This window comes from Vulpes lagopus, chromosome 2 (assembly GCF_018345385.1).
Source record: "Vulpes lagopus strain Blue_001 chromosome 2, ASM1834538v1, whole genome shotgun sequence".
Lineage (NCBI taxonomy): Eukaryota > Metazoa > Chordata > Mammalia > Carnivora > Canidae > Vulpes > Vulpes lagopus.
The window spans coordinates 35,275,139-35,297,991 of NC_054825.1; the positions used below are offsets into that span (position 1 = coordinate 35,275,139).

The following is a 22,853-nucleotide window of genomic DNA, read 5'->3' on the forward strand; positions in this document are numbered from 1 at the left end:
AAACCCAGGTATTCTGGCTCCTAAGTGTGGTTCGTAACCACCACACCAGACCATCAGACCAAAGGCTGTGTGGCTGTGTGGCCATCTAGGTGAACTGATCTTGTACTTCCCACTGTGAAAACCTACCCTGGTCTTTCTTCCTCCTACTAAGCTACCTATCTTCCATTAATCAGTCACCTCTCTTCTTCCATGAATCACCAGGACATTCTTCCCTACATTCTCATAATACCCTCTCTTTCCTTAAGCATAGGAGATGTGGGCAAGGGAAAGAAGGCCAAACTAACGGTTTTGGGGAGGAATACTAAAGATCTGAAGTTGCCCAATGAAATGTCATACTTGGTTCCTTTCTGGGTAGCCTCTGTGGCGTTGTAATGTTCATTTGACAGAATGGTCTGGGACCATCCAGACACTGGATAGACATTGTTTCATACTGTGAAAATGTGAAAGAAGCTGATTTTATTTGGTGTCAATATCAACACGTATCTTTTGAAGCTGTATGTATTAGAAGTTGTCCTAAGCACTAGTTTAAGAGTATAATGAAGAGAATGGTTTGCTTTTATAAGGTATTTTAAACTTATGGTTTTAATTAATTGCCTAATGTTAAAAAATTGAGCTGAAACCTGACTGTATAACTTTAATATTTGAAAAAATTTATCCAGAAATGAACTTAATACAGATTTGTACAAAAAAGACAGACTGTTAAAAACTTTTGATGATACAGACAAAAATATGATTAAGCAAAGATTTAAAAAGGATAGGACATTTTGTAAATACTAATACTGCACAATGCTTTAATTTACTGTGGCAGATATAAAAATTAAGAATTCTCTAACAGAGTATATTAGAAAAAGCAACTACATGAATTTTCTAGCTATTTAAATTTACGAAATAGAATAGTGGGGTTTTTTTGTTTTTTTGTTTTTTTTTTTAAGAAAATGAGGTATTAATACACTGTAAACCAAAAACAGAACATAAATAAATAAAGGCAATGTGTAATTAAGTGATAAATGGTTACAGATTTCAACTTAATAACAACAGACAACAATAATTTTCTAGTTACTTATGGACTTTGTCATTTAAAAATTTGGCTTGTGTACTTATCTAAAAGTGACAGAGCTATCGATATACAAGCACATCATTAAACATGCAGACCAAGCCAACACAATTTTTCCATCTCTACCAAATAAAAACTGTTTACATTTTATTTAAAATACTTAAATCTGATTTCTGATACATGATTCTTTTGTGCTTATTAGTAAGTAGTAACCTACGTTAAACATCTTACGTTCTAATTCAAGCAGTGTAACAGAGAAGCAGTTTTATTTGCATATATGGAAAAAAACTGAGCAAACAAAACAAAACCAACATGCCTTTAACTCTCTTAGGCTTTTCCAAGATTTTTAAGAGAAAAATCCTTTATAGTCAGTGGGAAAGCAGAGTCACTGCTGTCTCAAGGAGAACAAATGGTAATCTAAATCCTATTCCTCAAAGATTCTTGAATTGGCTTTAGCACTACAGGAGAACAAGCGGGTTCATTCCCCAACCCTGAAAAAATTCTGCTGGTGGGGTTCAGGAAGCATAGCAATAAGAAAACAGTGTAACTAAGAAAAAATTGGGGGACAGTATTATTTGCCTGTGAACCGTATGCTGGTACCAAATGCTGGCTTAATTATTATTGCAAATATATCTTCAGAGTTTTCTGAAGAAAAGCTATCAAAGTATAATAGAGAAGTCTCGATTCGGAAATATTTGTAACATGCCAATAAAACTGCTTCATTTGCTGTAAATAAAAAGAAAACCATTTACAGTCTGACTTAAAATGTAGTTTCTTTTTACATGCTACTTTTTAGAAACTCCAAGAAGGGTACTTTTGAATTTACTACATTCAGAATCCAGTGAAATACAAACATTTTGGCCAAAATGTTGAACTTTATTTTTACACCAAGCTACATCATTTTGACACGTCATCATTATATTCACTTTTGTCAAATATCTTATCCTAGCCTTTCTCAAAAATTAGTGTTTCAGTGTAACTGGTGATCAAAAAGTATTAGAAATAAGCCTTGTACATCAAAGTATATATAAAAACAGTTCTTTTGTGCTTGTAATTGACTTAATTTATCAACAATTAGTTAGATCTGATTTTCCTTTTAATGTCCTGACCCTTAAGAAGAAATGATCATTATACAAATATTACAGAATACTCAAAGTAACTAGTTTACTGCCAATGTGCATGCAGACTAACATTACTTAAAAGAACAGAACCTCAAATCCAATTAGTCTGAAAATAGTTAACACTCTTGTACAATCATCTTTATTGATTTGTAAAAGCTGTATACACGTCTAAAACCCTGAATTTACTTTGTAAAAATAAATCTTTTAGCAATAAATGGCACTATCAAAATCCCATTAATCTCAGGCTATTATGTAGTTATTTACATGCTTTTCAGCAACAGTTGAAAAGAATCTTATAGGACCAAGCCAGTATATCAAAAAAACCCTGTAAACTGCATTTTATACTATTGTTGTTCACCTCTATATGAAAATATGGCTACATGCCTTACATTAATGAGAATGTAGCTATGTGTGTTGCTACCGTGTGCTAGCAGCACACAATCTGCCACTGGGCTCCACTGTGTGGTCAATGCATTCTTCACTGTGCTTTGCTTTCCCAGTGGAACACCTGTGAGAAACTACTTATGGAGAATCATAAAGTGCTATAAAAAAGAGGGGCTGGACCCACACCTGTCTCTGCCATCTGGTCTTTTCCTCACTCAAGTAATTTCTGTGTTTTTAGAAAATTATGCCTCCTCCAGTGAACATATTTCATATGTGATTTTTAAAAAATCAGTATTTTAAAGTTGGTGAGCTTTATCAAGGTACTGTGAGACAGAGACATGAAAAGGTTAAAGGCACAATAAGAGGGAAGTGAATGCTACATATAAAATATATTTCAAGTCTTCTAGGTTACTCAAGTCCAAAACCTTCTGAATTTGAAATTCCAATGATCAATTTCTGTTTTAGGTCCTTTTTGCTCTTGTAGGGGGGAAGGCAAAGTTGATTGAAGCAGGTGTGGGCCACAGGCAACCTAGGGAAAAAAAAATTTTTGTTAAAGACACTAAGTCTCAAAATACATATAGGCTAAGAGCTAAGCTACTGTCAAATATGGCCAATTCAGATCCCTTCTGCTGTACCAAGAGGTGACTCATTAATTTCTTCATGGAACAGATACTTACAGGGTACCTCCTATGTATGCGCACTGTTGTTCTAGACACTAGGGCTGGTTTACAGACCAGTCAATGTCCCTATGCTCTTGTGAAACTTGCATCCTGGCGGCTTTATTGTTGGAGTCAGACCTGAATTTGAATGCTGTCTCCCCAACTTACTGGCTGTGGCTTCAGGTCTCCACATGTCAGTGTCTTTGTTACCATGACAGGGTAAACCTATCTAAGTAGGTTGTTTAAAAGATTTCAAGAGCTATGTGTATAAAACACCCAGCAGAATAGTAGATAATAGAGCTGTTACTATTATTTCAGTCTTGACTATACAAAAAATAATTGAAAGAACATTCCTGGATATTTGATGCCCTCAGGGCACATGCAGCATTCATCCTCTGAATCTTCTGGACCAGCCCCCAGTCCCTTTCCCTGATGATACTGTTCATCTTCACCTTAGATTGCTACTGATTTCTTATGCCCTTTCTTCAGACTTTATGGATTTCGCAGCATCAGAATAGCTGTCAGTCAGAGAAGGCAGTGAACAAAAATAGGGAAGGTACCAGAGAAAAGGAGAACATTTTTAAAGAAGTTTGTATGATTAGAAACTAAACTTCGACAGCCCTTGGTATTAAGAGACTTAAAATTGTTATAATCAGTTTGCATTTATTGAATGGTTGGTCTACAACAAGTATTGTGCTAAGTGCTTTTATATGCAGTGTTTAAGCCCCAAAGCAACCTAAAAAGTGGTTTTTGTTATCCTCCTTTTACTGATGAGAAAAAATAAACATGGGAACATACAGGTTAAGCAATCTGTCTGACGTTATAGAGCTGGTAAAGCTGTAGACCCAATAATCAAACTGATTTGTTTGACCTTACACCAGTACTGTTGCCATGTGAAAATTGAACACTCTTATTGAACAAAAATCTAATGGATCTACAATGGTGATGACCATCTTTGATAGTCAACTATATTTAATCTATGTGAATGTCCTACTGCAAATTCTAGAGTTGTGAAAGATTTATGCCTAAACCATGTGTGCCGACAAAATAATCCCTGAAATGATAACAGAAAAGTTTGGTTGTAATGTCACTTTTTGTTTTAAATTGCATTACTCACATTATCCTTTATTACTTATTCATTCATTCATTCACCTCCTTCCTTATTTTGAAAGTTGGCTCCACATTGGGCATGGAACCCAATGCGGGATTGAACTCACGACATGGAGATCAAGACCTAAGCCAAAATCAAGAGTTGGGCGTTTAACCAACTGAGCCACCCAGGAACCCCTCAGATTACTCTTTTTATTTATTTATTTATTTATTTATTTATTTATTTATTTATTTATTATTTATTAATTTATTATTTATTTATTTATTTATTTATTTATTTATTTATTTAGATTACTCTTTTTAAATTGACAATAGTTAATATTCTAAAAAATTAATTTCTGTTAAGTAAAAAAGCCTATATAACCTTAAAAAAGCTTCTTCTGAATTTTTTTCATTTTAGGTCTTTAGTTGTAAATCTTAGACATTTTTTCATTATATATACATATGTATGAATATTTATTTTGTATTTTAATATAATGATGTTGACTTAAATATTCTTTCAAGAAACACTTATTGGGCACCTAATATGTGTGTGGCTACTTGAAAATTACAAAGATGTATAAGGCATGGCCTCTGTCTTGAGGGGCTAAATGACTAGGATAAAGGTGCAAAATGCTAAGTGACATTAAGACTTCTATAAAATAATTGAGGTGCACATTAAAGGAATGATTTTTGGCTTTACAGAGGAAGTTGATGTGAAACTGGATCTTTAAGGAGGGGTAGAACTTTCATGAGTAGAGAGATAGGAAGTGAATACCATGTTTTAAGAGAATTACTTAAACATATGAAAAAAGGAAAGGACAAAATGTGTCTTTGTATCTAAGGAATAGCAAAATAGCCTGCTGACTAAAGCAAGACAAGAAAGGAAAATTGATATGTAATCTTGGGGAGAAGACTGTAGAGCATAATTTATCTGACAGGCTCCAGAGTCTAGAACTTAAACTGAAGGAGAGCAGTAAAGCTATTATGGCCTAAGGAAATAACCATGAACAAAGCAGTGTTAAGGACAATGAATTTAGTAAGATAAAGTAACTAAAAAGGGAAGAATCTGAGCAACTAGACCAGGAAGAAGGCCATTTCAATAAGCTAGGAATGAGGCAAAAAGTAACTACACCAGGGTGGTGGCAGTAGGAAAGGAAAGAACAGAGTCTAGTTCTAAAATGAAAGGAAAAGCTGACAAAACTCAGGGAACATACTTAGTGGGAGAAAAAAAATGATTCTAATAAAAATAGTGACTACTCAAATCAGCTTTGGAAATTATAAGGTGTTTGAGAAAACAAGTAGATAAGCATTAAACCCATCAATACTATTAGAAAATAAAGCCATCATTGTTACTTTCATATGCAAAGCATACTAGATTTAAAAAGAGAGAGAGAGAGAGAGAGAGAGAGAGAGAACTACTACTAGAGGACTTGTATTAACTGCAGTAGCCAAAAAAACTCACCTTAATATTTTTAATAGAAAACACCTTTAAATAAAAAAGAACATTATACAGTGTACTACAAAAAGCCAGCTAGATTCTAAAAGAGACTACGAAACAGTTGAGTTAGCAAAGTAAAAAGCTGATAGAAAGGAATTAATAGTTGGCATTGATAAGTGTTCAAAATTAGTAGAGAATTTGAATGCATATTTTGTCTCATTTCAAGGCTTTATTTACTCCCAAGATTTCTCCTACAAAAATGACTTCTGATTGAAAGAATCCTCTAATTCCAAACACATTATTTTTTTTTTTTAAGGATTTTATTTATTCATGAGAGACACAGAGAGAGAGAGGAGGCAGAGAGACAGGCAGAGGGAGAAGCAGGCTCCCTGCAGGGAGCCCGAGGTGGGACTCAATCCAGGTTCTCCAGGATCACACCCTGGGTTGAAGACAGGCGCTTAACTGCTGAGCCACCCAGGGATCCCCTCCAAACACATTATTATTAGCAAAATTTACAGATTAAAAATAAAATTACAATCTGGAAGTTTACCAGTTAGTAGAAGTTTCATTCTTTGAGATTTTAAAGTTCAAGTCAGCCATTCCTCCTACAGGTACTCTGTCACTTCCTGTAGTAAAATGTAGCAACTTCTTTTGAAGATCAAGAGGAAATCCAAGCACAACATCCCAAAAATATCTAAAGAATACCAAAGGAAATTTATATAAAAATGTCTTGTTAAAAATCCTACAGATCAGAATAAGGTAACATAAAGTAAACTCTTAAGGAAAAAAAATTCCCTTAAACATACACAATAGCCCTTAATGTGAAGTTAAGGAACCATAAGATTCTACATATGAATTGGATTTTTGACTAACATTATTATAAAAGCAACTTTTTTTTTTTTAAAGTAGACCCCATGCCTTGCATGGAGCCCAACATGGGACCTGAACTCAAGACCCTAAGATCAAGACCTAAGCTGAAATCAAGAGTTAGACACTTAGTGAACTGAGCCACCAAAGCATCTCAAAAGTAACATGTTACTTTATAGAATTATGTAAGTAATCCAACAGTGTATAGTACAAAAGTCACTTATCTCCTATATAATTCACAAGTCTTATTTTTTTTCAGCACAGTATTTTAAAAATGCTATTTATAAGTATAGCATCCCTGAAATTCTAGAACCAACACCATTTTTTTAAAAATTTTTTTTATTTATGATAGTCACAGAGAGAGAGAGAGAGAGAGGCAGAGACACAGGCAGAGGGAGAAGCAGGCTCCATGCACCGGGAGCCCGATGTGGGATTCGATCCCGGGTCTCCAGGATCGCGCCCTGGGCCAAAGACAGGCGCCAAACCGCTGCGCCACCCAGGGATCCCCCATTTTTTTTTTTTCAAAGCCATTTAAAAAAAAATCTTGGAGTACGTGGGTGGCTCAGTAGGATAAGCATCTGACTCTGATTTTGGCTCAGGTCATAATCTCAGGATCATGAGATTGAGTCCCGTGTTGGGCTCTGTGCTGGATGTGGAGTCTGCTTAAGATTCTCTCTCTCTCTCTCTCTGCCCTACCCACCCCACACTCTAAAAACAAAAACTTTTTATACTTTCATAGAAACTTATTTATATCACTTTCTCCCAAGGGGATTGCTAAATGATTTCATATTTAATATTCTCACATTACTTTCTAAGATAAAGCAAGGTAGGACTCTACAATATTTCAGCTAACTTGATTTAAAGACTAAATTATACAAGTAAGTCACATTCTCTTTCATTCCCTCTCTGGCAATCTCACTTTCAGAAGTAGAATGAGCTAACCTTATAGTTAAGTCTGTTTTGGCATAGCCATCATACTGAGTACTTCTCTGTAGAGCATACATATCCAGTTCAGGGCTTCCACATACCAGAATTTCAACCTCTTCTGGACGAAGCAGCTGCCAATAATCATTTTCCAAAAATGATAAAAAAAAAAGAGATGATTAAAAAAATGAAATCGGAACTATCTTCACTGAATCAAATTATAAAACACATGACTTCTCTTATAGTAAATCAAGCCATTTTTACTGGGGGAAAAAAATCTCCATTTTTATTTTTCTACTGAGGCTAAGGTATTTTTGCCTCTAAAAATTTATAAATCTTGTCAAACTATTAGGCTCTCCCTTTTGCAAATAGTAATTAGCAGTTTGCCAGAAAAACAAGCATATGACTAAGCATGAATCCAAATTACAACTCTTCCCACAAAGCCTGCTTGAAACTCTCCTAGCTATTTCAGCCTCCTTCCAATATCCCACACGCCTCCTAGGTGCACTGCAGAGTTTGGATACTTGGTTATACTCTGCCTCATGTCATTCACTGGTTTTTCACCTACATAAGTTGTCTCTCACCTAAAGAGATTAAAACTTAAGAATAGAGACCATGCTTTGCCATTTACTTCTTATTTTCCTTTCCTCCACCCCCACAACTACCAGTGCTTCACAGACAAAAACCCAGTTAGAGCTCAATAAAGTGCTCCTTTTTCAAAGGTGCTTCTAATAACAAATACGTGACAAAAGTTACCTTAAAACAAGCTCTCTCCTATAATAGTAAATCAAAGGGAAGACCTTACTCCATACCCTCATAGTAAAACTGAGGGTAGATACAAGTAGCATGATGGAATGCCCCTTGTGTAGCTGGGCCGGAGAGCAGTACTTCTTTAGAAGAATTATACCTTAGGGTAAGGGTAATTCTGACACGGTATTCACATGACTAAGGCAAGTCAAACCAAACAGAGTTTATCATGACTCTGAAGACATACTACTTCCGATGGGTAAAAAGTGACTCAGGAAGCAGTTATAAATATATTCCTTAATCAGAACTTATGGCTTCGGCCCTGGAGCTTACGTGTTAACTCTGTTTTCTGTGCTTTGTCCCTCAGGATTAAGACATTGAGCCTATGGGATCTCTTCATCTACTCTTAAGGAAAATTCGTAAGCCCCAAAAGATACAGAATAAGACACAGTCCAAGGAAAGAAAAATCGAGTTGACTGGTCTTTTTTTTCCATTAGAGAATTAAGGCTAAAATGAGAAAACTATTTTTATTTCTATCTCTACTTTTAAAAAGTAAAACGTATTTTCTGCTTTAGAAGCTTATCTATTTAAGGACTTGTCAATATTATAGCATTACAAAACCTAATTGAAAGCATAATTTAGTTTTAAACTCACCATCAGGGCATTTGAAGCACACACACTATGAAATCCATAATAAAATGCAGCAAACTGCTTATAGATGGATTTGTTGAGAAGAAAGTCAATATAAAGCTGTACATATTCTGGAAAGCAATTTTATATCCATTAATAGGTAAAAGTAAATGGTAAACATTAATGCATTTTAATTAAGAAATGGTGTTTACTTACCTTTCCTATTTTGATTGGTAACTGGAATTTTATCACCTCCTGGCTTTAAATTGTAGGACTTAATTATTCCAAATTCTTCTTGAAAAACCTAATGGAAGATTCCAACACAAGATATTTACTGGTATGGTTAAAAATAATAGACTTCAATGAACAAGTTTGTAAAATTTAAGCATGGGTTTCCTCCCACTTGTCAACATACAAACTACAGGGACTGAGCCCGCTCTGTTGAATACAGTTAAATACCTTACTGCTGTTCATCAACTTGTGTAGCCATTGAGATAATACTCAGGTCTTTGCAGCTATGTGGATTACTCTGACTTCCATTTCCCAATTACTGTTAAGGGAAAGGAAATGAGACTGTTTTGGTCTGATCCATTAGTTTCTGCTCCTAACTTCTTGTATTTAAGCTATAGGAGAGGCTTATTTTTAGAAGCTAGCTGAAGAGCTCTGAGAAAGTAACTGAAGCAAGGGAATATGCTAGGTGCCTAGCAGGGTGCCTTCACCCTTGGGGAATTTCTTTAGGCACTTTCCTTGACTGTTCATCTCCAAGTATCTGCTGCACTGTCTCTACTTTATCAGGTTAAGACTCTTTATGATAAGGGATGGTATGATGTGTGTTGATCAATTCTTGGTCATCTTTTCTAGTAATAGGTGTTGAATAACAAATGGCAATTTTCATATATGAAATACATGGTTAACAGAAAGCCATTTGCCCTTAACAGTACCTGGAATGTTGAATAGAAATCTTCTTCAACATTGCCTTCATATGACAGGAGTTCACTTAACCCATGGGCCAACTCCTGTAAAAAGAAATCTGTTACCTATGTTTTTAATCAAAAAATATTACCTAAAACTAGTTAAGCAGATCTTAGAGTGAACTCACATGTGAGAGTAGATAGACTCAGATTTTGAACTAAAGATAGTATTTCAGATATATTTTTCCAGGGCACACAATGTTTGTTAATGATTTCTACCACATAAAAGGCTTGGAAAAACTCACTGGGAAAAGTCATGTAAGAGGAAAACATCCAGTTCAAATGAGAGAGGCATAATTCTGGGACCTATTCTTATGCAGCAAGCTAAGAGCACAGCTTTCCACCATAATTTACTGCCATCTGCAACATTACTATTTATGAATTTGTAGTATTTCTCCATATATAATTTTTAAAAATTTTGTTTTAGGATTGATCTTTTAAGCATAAAAACACAGTTCATACATGTTAAGTAGTTTCTACATTTCAGTTACAGTGCTCTTCTCTCCCCCCAAAAAGTTGGGAACAGTGGAAGAAATATATTCCTATAATTCATGTTATCCATGAACAAAGATTTACAAACAAAAACTGACCCGATATTTATTTTTTTAATTTTTTAAATTTTTATTTATGATAGTCACAGAGAGAGAGAGAGAGAGGCAGAGACACACAGGCAGAGGCAGAAGCAGGCTCCATGCACCGGGAGCCCGATGTGGGATTCGATCCCGGGTCTCCAGGATTGCGCCTTGGGCCAAAGGCAGGCGCCAAACAGCTGTGCCACCCAGGGATCCCCTGACCCAATATTTAAAGATATTTTTCAGGTTTTATGAAAAAAATTAAAGTTTTATTTTAAATTATTAGAGGAAAAAGGTAAGCAGCATAGTTAGAATGATCTTACATATTTATACACGCAATAAATTTTCCAATCTCTTAAAATCAGAAATTTTTATACAAATCTAGGCTGGCACAGATTTGGTATGACTGTCATTATTTGCTTCAATTATTAATAAAAATCATGAACACTGAAAATTGAGTTTCCATTTTTTTTAAGATTTTATTTATTTATTCATGGCACACACACACACACACACACACAGGCAGAGATACAGGCAGAGGGAGAAGTAGGCTCCATGCAGGGAGCCCGACGTGGGACTCGATCCCAGGTCTCCAGGATCACGCCCAGGGTGAAGGCGGCGCTATACCGCTGAGCCAGGGTAGCCCCGGTGGTGCAGCGGTTTGGCGCCGCCTGCAGCCTGGGGCGTGATCCTGGAGACCCTGGATTGAGTCCCATGTCAGGTTCTCTGCATGGAGCCTGCTTCTCCCTCTGCCTGTGTCTCTATAAATAAATAAAAAAATAAAATCTTAAAAAAACAAAACAAAACGCTGAGCCACCTGGGCTGCCCTGAGTTTCCATTTTTTTTAAGAACTCCACAGACTACCAGGTGAACCCATGGAAAAGGACTTACCGTCATAATCTTTTAGAGATGAAATTTTTAATGACAAAATACAAAGTCAATAGGTGATGAAGTTATGTATTCAAATCTGTTTTATTTAGGACTATTAGGCCCTTTATTTCCAGACTTTGTATTTTGAAACCCCTATTTTTGTTGAGATTTTTTTTTTTTGTTTACCTACACTGTCAATCTTAGACTCTTAACTATAATATGCTATTTCTGAAATATGATTAATTAACCACTGGGCAGTATTCAGTGTCACACTGAAGACACTGAATACTGCTTTTACACACCATTTTAATACCCTGCTTAATCTTATTTTATTTTTTTTTGTGTAATCTTATTTAATACAACATATTTGGGAGTGATTTAAGCAGAAGAAATATTATAAGTTGCTGATTTCAGGATATGCTTGAGTCTCTATTCTCATCTAAAACCTTCAAGTATAATCTTACAAGGCTGTGGTTGGGAAGGTTTCTTATTGTTCCTGCTGGACAATCCCAGTGCTCTAAGGAAACAGTGGAATATTACTGCATTAATTGGCACCACACTGCAGGAATCTTGATTCATTATTAAAGGGCCAACATAAGAATATGAAATTAGCACAGTGAAATCTTCAGCTCCATAATATAAAACAACATTTCAGTGTAGTCATTCATAAAATATCCATTAACTTAAAAAAAGCTAGCTCTAAATAAGCCAATATTGAATAGCTTTACTCATAAAATTAGGCAATTTATTGGCAAAAACCAATAATAAAATTATAAAGTTGGTAAAAAATTTGACAGAAATGGAATATGTGTAATTTTTAAAAATCACAAAAATCTAAAATGAGATGGTTAACTCAGGGATTAGTTTATTTCCTACATTTTACAGTAAGGAAATTAAGTGAATAATCGAGAGTCAAAGCTAATATGTTTCAGAGAGAAGATTACAGAAAGGAGACCTTTCAGTTTCTTTTTTTGTTTTTTTGTTTTTGACCTTTCAGTTTCTTAATCAGGACCTGCTCTATTAACTTGTGCACTCTCATGTCACACTATTTTTCTATTGAGTCTTTTTGTTTTTCTTGAGAGAGAGAATGCACATGTTGCGGGGGGAGTAGGGGGATGGAGGCAGAGGGAGAGAATATTAAGATGGTTCCACACCCAGCACAGAGCCCCCATGACCGGAGCCAAAATCAAGGGTCTGATGCCCAACCAATTGAGCCACCCAGGCACCCCACTAACTATTAAGTCTTCTAATACTATTAAGTCTCAACTTCCACAGGAAGGCACCAAACTTATATCAAACTCATTAGATTATTAAAACACAGGGATATTTAGATAGGAATATTTAGTAAAAGAGATTCTTCACATCTAGGCCATTTGCTAAAGATATTACCAAGAATTTTCTGCTAACCAACAGTTATCAAAACTCAGCTGTAAAAAATACTATAGAGGATAGTCAGAAGTATATGTATAGTATCCACTCTTCTGCTAAATTTTAATCTTTGATTACATTTGATGATGAGAAATCTAATTTCTGAATGGAGGAATGCTATAAAAGACAGTACTATGAAATTCATTTGTTGTATTTATTTTAGAGATGTTTTGCAGACACTATTAACCAATATGGCACAGTATCATCTTCATTAGAATCCACAGGAGAGCTTTATTATCTCATCTAACCCCCCAGTATATAAGTTTTGCTGTCCCACTGATCACATAAGGAAACTAGAGGTCAGAAAGGTTAAAAAAACTTATCCAAGTTTATAGAACCAGTAAGTGGCAGAGCCTGAATTCTAATCTCTGTCTCTCTCACTTCAAAGCCTGTTCTGCTATGCTGTAAAGGCCCAAGAGTGCAGCAAAGTGGTGCTAAGTCTCTATGAGGAAGGAGAAAGCTAGACAAAAAAGGAGATGGGTTACATAGGTAGACAGAAATTATATTTAAAAATAAGAAGAGCATTAGGAGGAGAAATATTTCAGGTAGAAGACAGATGATTCAGCATTAAGGAATAAGATGCTAATAACTTTATACTTACAGGCATAATTTGACATAAGTCGTCAGTGGTCACACTGCAGATGCCTACTGGTATATTCTGATCACTAGGAATGATGGGAGGGCTCAATAATTTCTTGTAACAGCAGGGAGGGAAACGAATATCCAAGGTGATGCTGTTATACACAGCTAGTCCCATAAGCTATGCATACTGAATGTTAAGCATTAACATAAAATCCATGACAAAAAAATGAGTTTTGAATTATGCATCAGTCTACTTCTTGCATACTGTCAGATCTAACACTGACTTTAATTAATCCCACATACTTCCTTTTCTTTATTTTCCCTTTATTTTACATAATGTAATTCCTTGATTACCAAAAGTTATGTGAAAGGGAGGGGTTGGTTGATAGTATTTGATGATTTCCCTAGAAAATTTTATCTAAGATCATAACAGATAGCAATTTCAGGCATTTCATAAATTATTTCACACAAAAGAAAAACATTTTCTAAATTTAAACGGTGTTGGTGACTTTATAGGTAGCAGCAGCAATTTATTCAGAACTCCACACAGAACACACTAGTAATTTTGGTGATCATTTTAACTATTTTAAAACTAAATACAGACTATGTAAAGACAGCTGAACTGAATAAACATATGGACACAGGAACACACACAGATGTACACACATACTACTGATAGGCTAACAAGACAATTACTCTCCTACAGAAATACCTGAAAGGCCTTAATTACTTGAAGTGTACACAAAGTGTTGAAGTTAAAAGCTACAGATATTATACATATAAACCTTGCCCAATTATATTTTATTTATTACTTATACGGCAATATGTAACTTATCCATTTGCTGTGAGGGGTTTTAAATGTCATATTTCAGCTGTCAAAGTTATTAAAGAAGTCATCAATTTTATTGGCTCAAAGGAAATCTAAATATATGGGCTGGATAAATTACTGAAAATAATTTTTAAAAATTAGAAGACAACCAGTATTTCAATTTGTCAAGGCAGAATGAGAGTTAATAGTAATTTAAGGAATAGATATATTACTTTATAGGTAACCATATCAACAGGGACTGAGCAGTATATTCAAGGGACAGATATTGAAAATAAGGTCTAATATACATCTATACTGTGATGATAGCAACAATGATAGTGGCCATAATACTAAGATGGTTACCACTTATAAACATCCACCACAGTGCCAAGTTCTAAGTATTTTTTTATTAAAAAAAAAATTGTAACCCTAAAGGCAGGTTTTGAGCAGTTGAGGAGTAGGCCCATAAGATTTGCCTCAGGGCATTTTCATATGCAGACTACAGTGTTTCATGTCATACTAAGTCAATCCATGCTGGCTGAAGCAGGGACGAGAAGAGGACGGGGGAATTCCGCTGGGCCACTGAAGCATCACGTGGTGCAACCAGAGTTTGAAAACCCTGTTTCAAATGCCCCATTTGGTAAAAGTAATTATAGTTTTATTATTTTTTTTTATTTTTTATTTTTATTTTTTTGTGATTATAGTTTTAAAAAAACTGTTATATTTACAGCTCTTCATGCAATCTTCAAAACATTTTATAATTATTATTACAGGTTTTACTATAACATTTCTTGTAAACTCCAAAGCCTTGTTCTATTTAAAATTGAGGTATTAGGAATGCAATGCTGTCAGAACTACTAGCACGAGAAATCTTTGGTCCTAAAATTTAGAAAGTGAAAATATGTACAGAATCAATGATATTTTCTCAATATAGAATGTGTGTTCTCAATTTTTACTTCTCACCGGTGATAAATCTATCACCTACTTACATGATCATAATCCATTATCATCTCATATTTTTCCTATATATTAATCGTGCTTTTTGGGCACCTATTTCATGCCCTACAGTTTCTTTGTGAGCGTGCATGTGAGATAAATACACATAATAATGAGATAGCAGTGGCCTTAATAATTTAATTTTAGCTTTAATTAACTAACTTGAAATATGCAGCATATGTAAGTATGCTTAATGACCTTGCTCTTTTGGGTAATGATTAGAATAGAAACCAATGCCCACTGCAAAAGCAGCCGATTAGTAAAGTTATGATTTTGCGTATAACACCATTCTAAAAATGTGATAGCTAAAGTAAAATCTAATACTGCATTATAAATATTTGAAAGTCAAAATATCACACAAATCTAAACTGTGCTAAGAATGTAAAGTATGACAAACATATATGTCAGGGAATTAAAATAGCTCGTAATGTAGTGAAAGTACTGGTGACTCAGGCCTTCAATGAAACGGAAACATTCAACAAATGATCACTGTAGAGAACACAATAAAACCAGACATCTAAGAACTGACAGGACTCCATATTGTGGAACTTGGTATTTAGATCTTTGGACCTGATGACATATATATATAACATTTCGAATAAGGTTTACCATCTTAACGTGCAGTTTTCTCCCTGCTAACTTTTTTCCCATCAAGTTTAATATACATTCCTCAGGATTTATTCCATCAAATGCAACTGAGCATTCCAAGCCCTCTCCAGGATTACTCCTGATCCCTTTGTTGAAGGTATCCTCCGTGACTCCCAGGGGGGGCCCTCTGCTTCACCCAAGGGGCCTAGGACAATGTAGCCTGCTTTCCAGCCATTCTCCCAGGCTGTTTCTTACTACCTCCAACCCTGTGCTAATCAGATAGAATGGTTCCATTTATAAGCTCTCCCTTCTCTGGGAGGAATACACCTATCCTCTTCCATCTCAGAACTCCTTAGTACTTAATGTCACAAAATCATGAGTCTGAGAACTGATGACCTTGAACTGGTAGTCCTCTGCTGATCTAGACCATAACCTTCATAAGGCTGGATATTTCCCTCTCTTTTACTCTACGGATCTCCAGTGTGTGCTCATTTATTTACTCTTCCCTTCTTTCTTCCATAGACAATTATATCTCTTAGAATTAAAAAAAATACTGTGGAGTTATCTTTTCCAATCTCATACCCAGTGCAGGAATGTCCTCTCCACTACACCTGATAGGGACAGCACAAGGATTTATATAATTTAAAATATACTATAAAATAATATATACTTTAAATATTGCCATTCCATTCCATTTTTAATTTTTACGGATATCTCGATTTAGGGACATATTAACGACCTAGATTTAATTTCCACAATTTCAATTTATTAAATTAAGCAAAATAAGCACAAAGTAAAAGAACAGAAAAGTAGTTCCTTATGAAGGGAAAAGATACTTTAATTTTAAAAATGTCTTAATTTTCTGATAATTCAGATAATATATGAAATAGGCAATAGTTATTTTTATTTTGAGATCACATTTTCAGAGAAAAATAGAGAAAACTCACAATTCCTTTTAATTAATTAACTCTGGTGACATTATATAGCTGTGATATTGCAAATAATTGAAAATCTATTAGTAAATTTGACAAGAATGTTAAATCTGAATAAAAGGCTTAATGAGAACAGTTTTCCAAAATTCAGATAAAATTTAAAATCTCTAATGTACTAGCACCTCCTAGTGGAAAGTTTAAAGGATACAATTCCAACCAATCGGAATTCAGAATAGTTATCACATTTAAAACTGCTAAACCAATGGCAGTGTGAATCCTTGTGATATGTAAACATGCCTGAAAAAAAGAAACATTAACATGACAGATTAAAAAAAAATTAAAGTATTAAAAATGTACATAGTATCTCATCTGTTAGAAGCAAAACATTTCAGCAGTTGTTATAAACCATTTTTCATGTTAAAATATATAAAATATAAGCACATTGATATGTAAGAGCATTTTACTCTTTACTGGTATCCTGAACCAATGGTATAAATGGGCTAAAAAGACAGAAAACTCAATGAGTTGATTTTCTTTTATAAAAATGATAAGTTTTATAACATGATCAAAATTAAGTTTGAGAATTATCTAAAGATTTTAATTTATCTATGTCATCGCTATTCTCCATTCCCAGAAAGCGGTCATACATACAGGTATACAAAACAAAGAGTAAGAAAAACACTTAAAACTCTCTTTAAAGAAAGATCTTTTACAGATACTAAGGATTATATAAGTGTTTTCTCTAAATAAGGTAAAACAAAATTCAAAAGTTTACTCGTGTCTTAAAAATTAATGAATTCTTATTTATCAAAATGGCTCAAAATCTAATGAAAGAGGCTTCAAATATTAGTGCGGAACAAGCTACAGTCTTCTTTTTAAATTCTGAATGTTCTTTATTTCAATGACAAATTTTCTTGCATTTGGTTTGTTCAGGAAAGATGGGGATGCTACCTTGCAAATATATACTTTCAGTCTTTATAGTGTAGGATTTACAGTAAGATAATGAACATTTTGACCATCAATTTGGGCACTTTTTTTTAAATTTTTTTTAAAATTTTTTATTTATTTATGATAGTCACAGAGAGAGAGAGAGAGAGAGGCAGAGACATAGGCAGAGGGAGAAGCAGGCTCCATGCACCGGGAGCCTGATGTGGGATTCGATCCCGGGTCTCCAGGATCGCGCCCTGGGCCAAAGGCAAGCGCCAAACCACTGCGCCACCCAGGGATCCCAATTTGGGCACTTTTAAAGAGGTAAATAACAATCCTTAAATTATTCAACATTTATGGTGGACAAAAAAATCCATAAAGTCATATGGTAGGTTGCAAATGAGACTGCCTACTTAATCTAATAATTATGAAGATACACTGTTCATAAAAATTGAATACTCACCATAATCTGGATGAAAAATTTGGCGAATTAGAAGAAGGAACCATTCTTTAGTCAAGCCACCCATGTCCAAACCAGCTTCCCCTACAAATGTAACTTTCAACTTCTTTTTTAAGTCTGCTCTTTTCCGGGTTAACTATTTAAAGAAATTATATCGAAGAGAAGAACAAAGGGCAGTAAAAAGGGAAATTAACTTTTTCAATTCTGGGAGATGTATTAGGCAATCTTTATCTTTATTTACAATGTCACAAAATTCACTCCATCCATTCATTCAATAATTTGTCAGTTACTGTATCAATTAAGCATTATTATGTTTGCTGTAGAGATCAAGAGAATTAGGTCAAATATCAAGTATCTTGCTCAAAGTTACTGTATCCTGGTATCATATTGCCTTCAAGATTTCAATTTAGCAGATTATATAATAAAATATTTAATTTCCTTCTTGATTTTAAAAATCACATAATGACATTAGCCATTATCTTGTAATGAAGATCTGGCTGAAGCACCGTGCAATACATGTAGGTTAGTAATATACACACAATCAAAGTACATTGGGGCCTGAGTACACTCTACACTCAGTCTACCCTGGAGTACAGAACTCTAATTTTATAGATGAATAATCTCAGGCCCAGAGAATTTAAAATGGCTTGTTACATACCCAACAAGTAAAAAAGATGGGTCCAGTATCTAAGTTACATATTCAGAAACATGAATCGCTCACTTAAGTGTTCTACATAAAATCCTTTTCTGAGGAGTTAACAACAAATTATTAATAAACATATAAATAATGAACATACAGCTTAATTGTGAATACACAACTGATTTTAACAATGGTACCAAAATATAAGGAAGTACACTTACTAGCATACAAAAATAAAAAACAGATTTTCATAATACACTATATTGTAGAATTTATTTAAAGTTTTAGTCAATGAGTGCCATTTTGGAATAAATGATCTATATACCTCATCAAGCGAGTCACTAACCAAATGTGTCCGTCTTACTTTCATATTTAGAAATAACATGTTCATATCAGGTCTCTGTCTTCGAGATACTTTATCCACCAGACTTTGCTAATTAAAAAAGAAAGCAAGCATTTTTACTTTTACTTAAACTGTAATTTCATTTAAAACATTTAAGCAGTATAGTAAAAATTACTTAAATCCTTCACTATGCTATCTCTCCTGTATTTTCATAAACTCAATTATGCAAATTTTTGTTATTTATTATATAGATCTTTTCATTTTGAAACAATGGTAGCCAAAGGCAGTCCAAAACGGAGGACCAAAAAAATTCACCTTCTATAGTAAAGAATGTTGCATTACAGTTTCCATATGTCTCATCTCTTAAATAGCAAGGCTTTTTGTTCAATAAATACAAATATAAAGTGGGAACATCTGAAACGAGGTATATACTACTGATGATAAACTTGGTTTAAGCTTTTTAGATACTGAATTTACCATAAAAGCACAATTAGTCTACTTTTAGAAAGTTATTTGTTAACATTTATCAGAAACATTAGCAATGTTCATACCCTTTGCCCCAATAATTTCGTTTCTGGGAATTCTAAACAATGTTTTATACAGTGAGATGTTCATCACAGCATTACCTATAAGAGTGAAACTTTAGAAATATATATGTATCCATCTAATAGAATATAATACAACTATTAAAATGGATGGTATAATTATGTAAATAACATGGAAGATATTTAAGAAAGGTACAGATGAAAAAACAGGGAACAAAAGTGTATATACAAAATTGTTTCAACCCTATTGCCTTTTAAAGATAATATAGAGAAGAAACATCAAAAGAAAGTTTACTAAAATATTAACAGTTGTTATGTCTGGGTAACGGAAATGTGAGTAATTAAAAAAATCTATTTTTCATGGTTTTTCAAAGTATAAGTAATGAGTATGTAAAAAGCACATTAAAATATCTGTTAGAAATATACAGGATCATAAGAAATCTACATGCTTGTATAATTCATTTAAGTTTATAGAATCTAATTAAATAATTTTATCAGACTACTTCATCTTCTTTGCTAACAAAGAAAAATTACTGTACATACTAGAGATGAACATTTCAGACATTTTAAATAGTGCAGAGAAGTGCTTTAGTAGGTAAAATTTTAATTTAATAAAATCTGTGGAAGGCCATGCTCTTGATTTTGTAGACTGCTATAATAAAACACTCTAATTCAGAGTACTTCATTTCTCCAATTTCCAATTCTAAAGGCTTTTAATATTGTGGGGTTTTTTTTCTTTTCTTTTCAGGGCTCCCCCTTTGATGCTCAAATGGATCTGTATTCCTGGGATAGTATCTTATGTTATGGACCTATTGTCCTACCCTTTCCTATGTTGTGTTCATAGTCTACTCGTGGAAAGCCACTACACCGGAAATATCCAGCAAACAAATTCATACTAAGATGCTAATGGTAGACAAGGCTTAGAAGCCACTCCTCTCATCTGGAATATTTAATAGAATATGCCTCAAATGAAAGAAATAATCTCCAAAAGTAGAATTTAGACCCAATCTGATGAGGAAGTTATTTTTCGGTTGGGGAATTTCTGTTGCAATTTCAGATACCATATAAGTTCTTGTTTATATTAACTACCTGTAAGGCTGTCTGTCCTCATGTCAAAATAATCATCGGTCATTAATTCCAAGTGGTGTGGCAGTTTACAAGTTAAAATGTTGGGAGATCTCCGTAAGAACAGATGATGACACCTAACTCTTCAATCTCTACTCATCTGTGTCCATCTTCTGTGCAAGACAGCCTGTGACAGAGTCCACAGCTGCCACTCTCCTTTTATTAGAAGAAAACTTCCATAAGAGGAGATATTTGACGTTTTAAGTGTGAGTGACATGGCAAAAAACTGCTCAGAAAAACTGAGGTAAACTTCTAGCTCTTTGAGTTTTGTTTTGTTTTGTTTTACAAATATAAAAAAGTCATAGCCCAAAGTAAAAAAGTACTAAAAAGGCACGTGAAATTGCATAAATGCAGCTAACAGAAACTGCCAAAATGACTAGTTGTATAGACTAATCTTTGTGCTAGTATCTACCCAAGATTAAATAATAATTCTGATGCCAAATATACCTGTTTAAGTTTACTTTTCAGGGGGGTAGAGTGGCTTTGGGACTCTCTTGGTACACACAGGCAATAACGTTTCTTCTAATATTCTCATAATCAGTGTAAGCTGACTCTGGGATGTCACCAGTCACTTAAATCTTTTGTCCTGCTCTGTGATAGAAAAAAATACTCACCTTCTGGGAACTGAATTACTGAAGAATAAACATTTCTTATTTTTAAAATCATTTTAAAGCATTATAATTTATACTTTAGGGTTGTTTTTATATTCTTGGACAAGACATGGAAATCATTTTTTTTTTTAATTTGAGAATCTCTTTTTATCTTAAGAAGACTACAGCCAGCCTTCCCTCTAATTTTTAAAGTAGTTTAGTGTCATGAAAGCAGATACTCAAAATACAGGAGCATTTAAATGTATAGTCTAGTGCTCCAATAAAAGAAAAACTGCTCACTCAGTCTGTATCTCTTAGTAACATACGCAACTTTACTCTGCCATGCCAAAAAACAAGTGGTAGGGGGTGGTTAAGGCTAGGCCCAGAGAGAAATTTCATCCTGCTACATGGTCTGCCTACAGCCAGTCTTGACTGCTAGCCTAGTCTCTATGGTCTCAATGCATTTTAGTTTCCTAAGACTCCATAAAACATCTTTCACCTCTTTTGGATATATTTCTCACTTTCCCAAGGTTGTACATCTTCTAATTTTTTTGTTGTTTCTATTTGATTTCAGTGGTTTCAGTGGTTTGCTCTTAGGGACACTCCTTGCCTTTATGGTAGTCTTCACCAGTGCTCTGTTGGCTACCGTGGAGCTGGAATATGGTGTTCACATGATGCCCAACAAGTTCCCAGTACTTTGATGGTCTGTGAGAGGCATTTAATCTTCCTGCGCTATTTATAATATAATGAGAATTTGATGAGCGGTATGTATGTCTTTCCTGTATCGTGCACAGGTTTAAGCACTTTTGGAGGGAGTTATGAAATGAATTTTACTTTTAACATTTCCTGATTATGCTAGAACAATTCACAAGACATTTGATTTATTTATTAAATTATTTACTATATTGATTATAGTCAGCATAAATATGTTTTTGTAGCTGGCTTACCCTTGCGATGCTTATCATCTGTTGTTCTGAGTCTCTTTGAATAATGATTTTTTTTGCAGCTATAGAAATAACGAATGGGTACTGACAGAAGGAAAACCTGCTCAACAAGTGAAAACAGAAAAAGCAAAATGGTGTATTTTTAGCAAAATTATACTAAGGGAATATCTAAGGTACCCCTCCTAACAATATAAAACATTACTTTTGTATTGTGTTTTACCATCTACAAAATTATTTTATGTGCATCATTTCTTTTAATCCCCACAGCCTTGTGAAGTTCGTATCATTACTAGACGCACTGTGCGCTCATTCTCTAGAGAAAGCTACATCTAACATTCTGAAATGTACTAACCATTTAGATGTTTATACAAATAGTTTCAGTTTATGTAGTCACCTGTAGATCATTACCTGTGAAAATATGGCCAACACCAGAACCTGGAGACAGAAGTACTAACAAAGGAGGATTAGGAGAGAAAGTTCATGTGCAGAAATTATTATAAAGATCCATGATTACATGGATATTTCTAATGTGCAAGCTTCAGAAATGAAGAAATCTAGCAATAAGTACAGTAGTAAAAAGAAAAGTAATAAATTTAAGATCAATAAAATAAAAGGA

At 34.2% G+C, this 22,853-nt stretch overlaps 1 protein-coding gene across 3 annotated transcripts in view; it reads right to left on the reverse strand.

The window, feature by feature from the left end:
• Window positions 1-1,909: 1,909 nt before the first annotated feature.
• The window catches only part of HECTD2 (HECT domain E3 ubiquitin protein ligase 2), a 74,652-nt gene continuing 53,708 nt past the window's right edge, over window positions 1,910-22,853 (reverse strand). The window contains exons 11-21 of one of the 3 annotated variants that reach the window (XM_041744792.1): window positions 22,241-22,337; window positions 19,016-19,123; window positions 18,054-18,186; window positions 16,872-16,960; window positions 13,359-13,517; window positions 9,858-9,932; window positions 9,133-9,220; window positions 8,941-9,047; window positions 7,558-7,673; window positions 6,299-6,442; window positions 1,910-3,088 (exon numbers count right to left, since the gene is read on the reverse strand). In XM_041744792.1, the coding sequence (XP_041600726.1) occupies window positions 2,968-3,088; window positions 6,299-6,442; window positions 7,558-7,673; window positions 8,941-9,047; window positions 9,133-9,220; window positions 9,858-9,932; window positions 13,359-13,517; window positions 16,872-16,960; window positions 18,054-18,186; window positions 19,016-19,123; window positions 22,241-22,337 (1,237 nt within the window). In that variant the 3' untranslated portion in view covers window positions 1,910-2,967. Of the gene's footprint in view, window positions 3,089-6,298; window positions 6,443-7,557; window positions 7,674-8,940; window positions 9,048-9,132; window positions 9,221-9,857; window positions 9,933-13,358; window positions 13,527-16,871; window positions 16,961-18,053; window positions 18,187-19,015; window positions 19,124-22,240; window positions 22,338-22,853 lie in introns of those variants that run through there. The other 2 variants (XM_041744793.1, XR_005986158.1) reach the window with 2 other exon arrangements.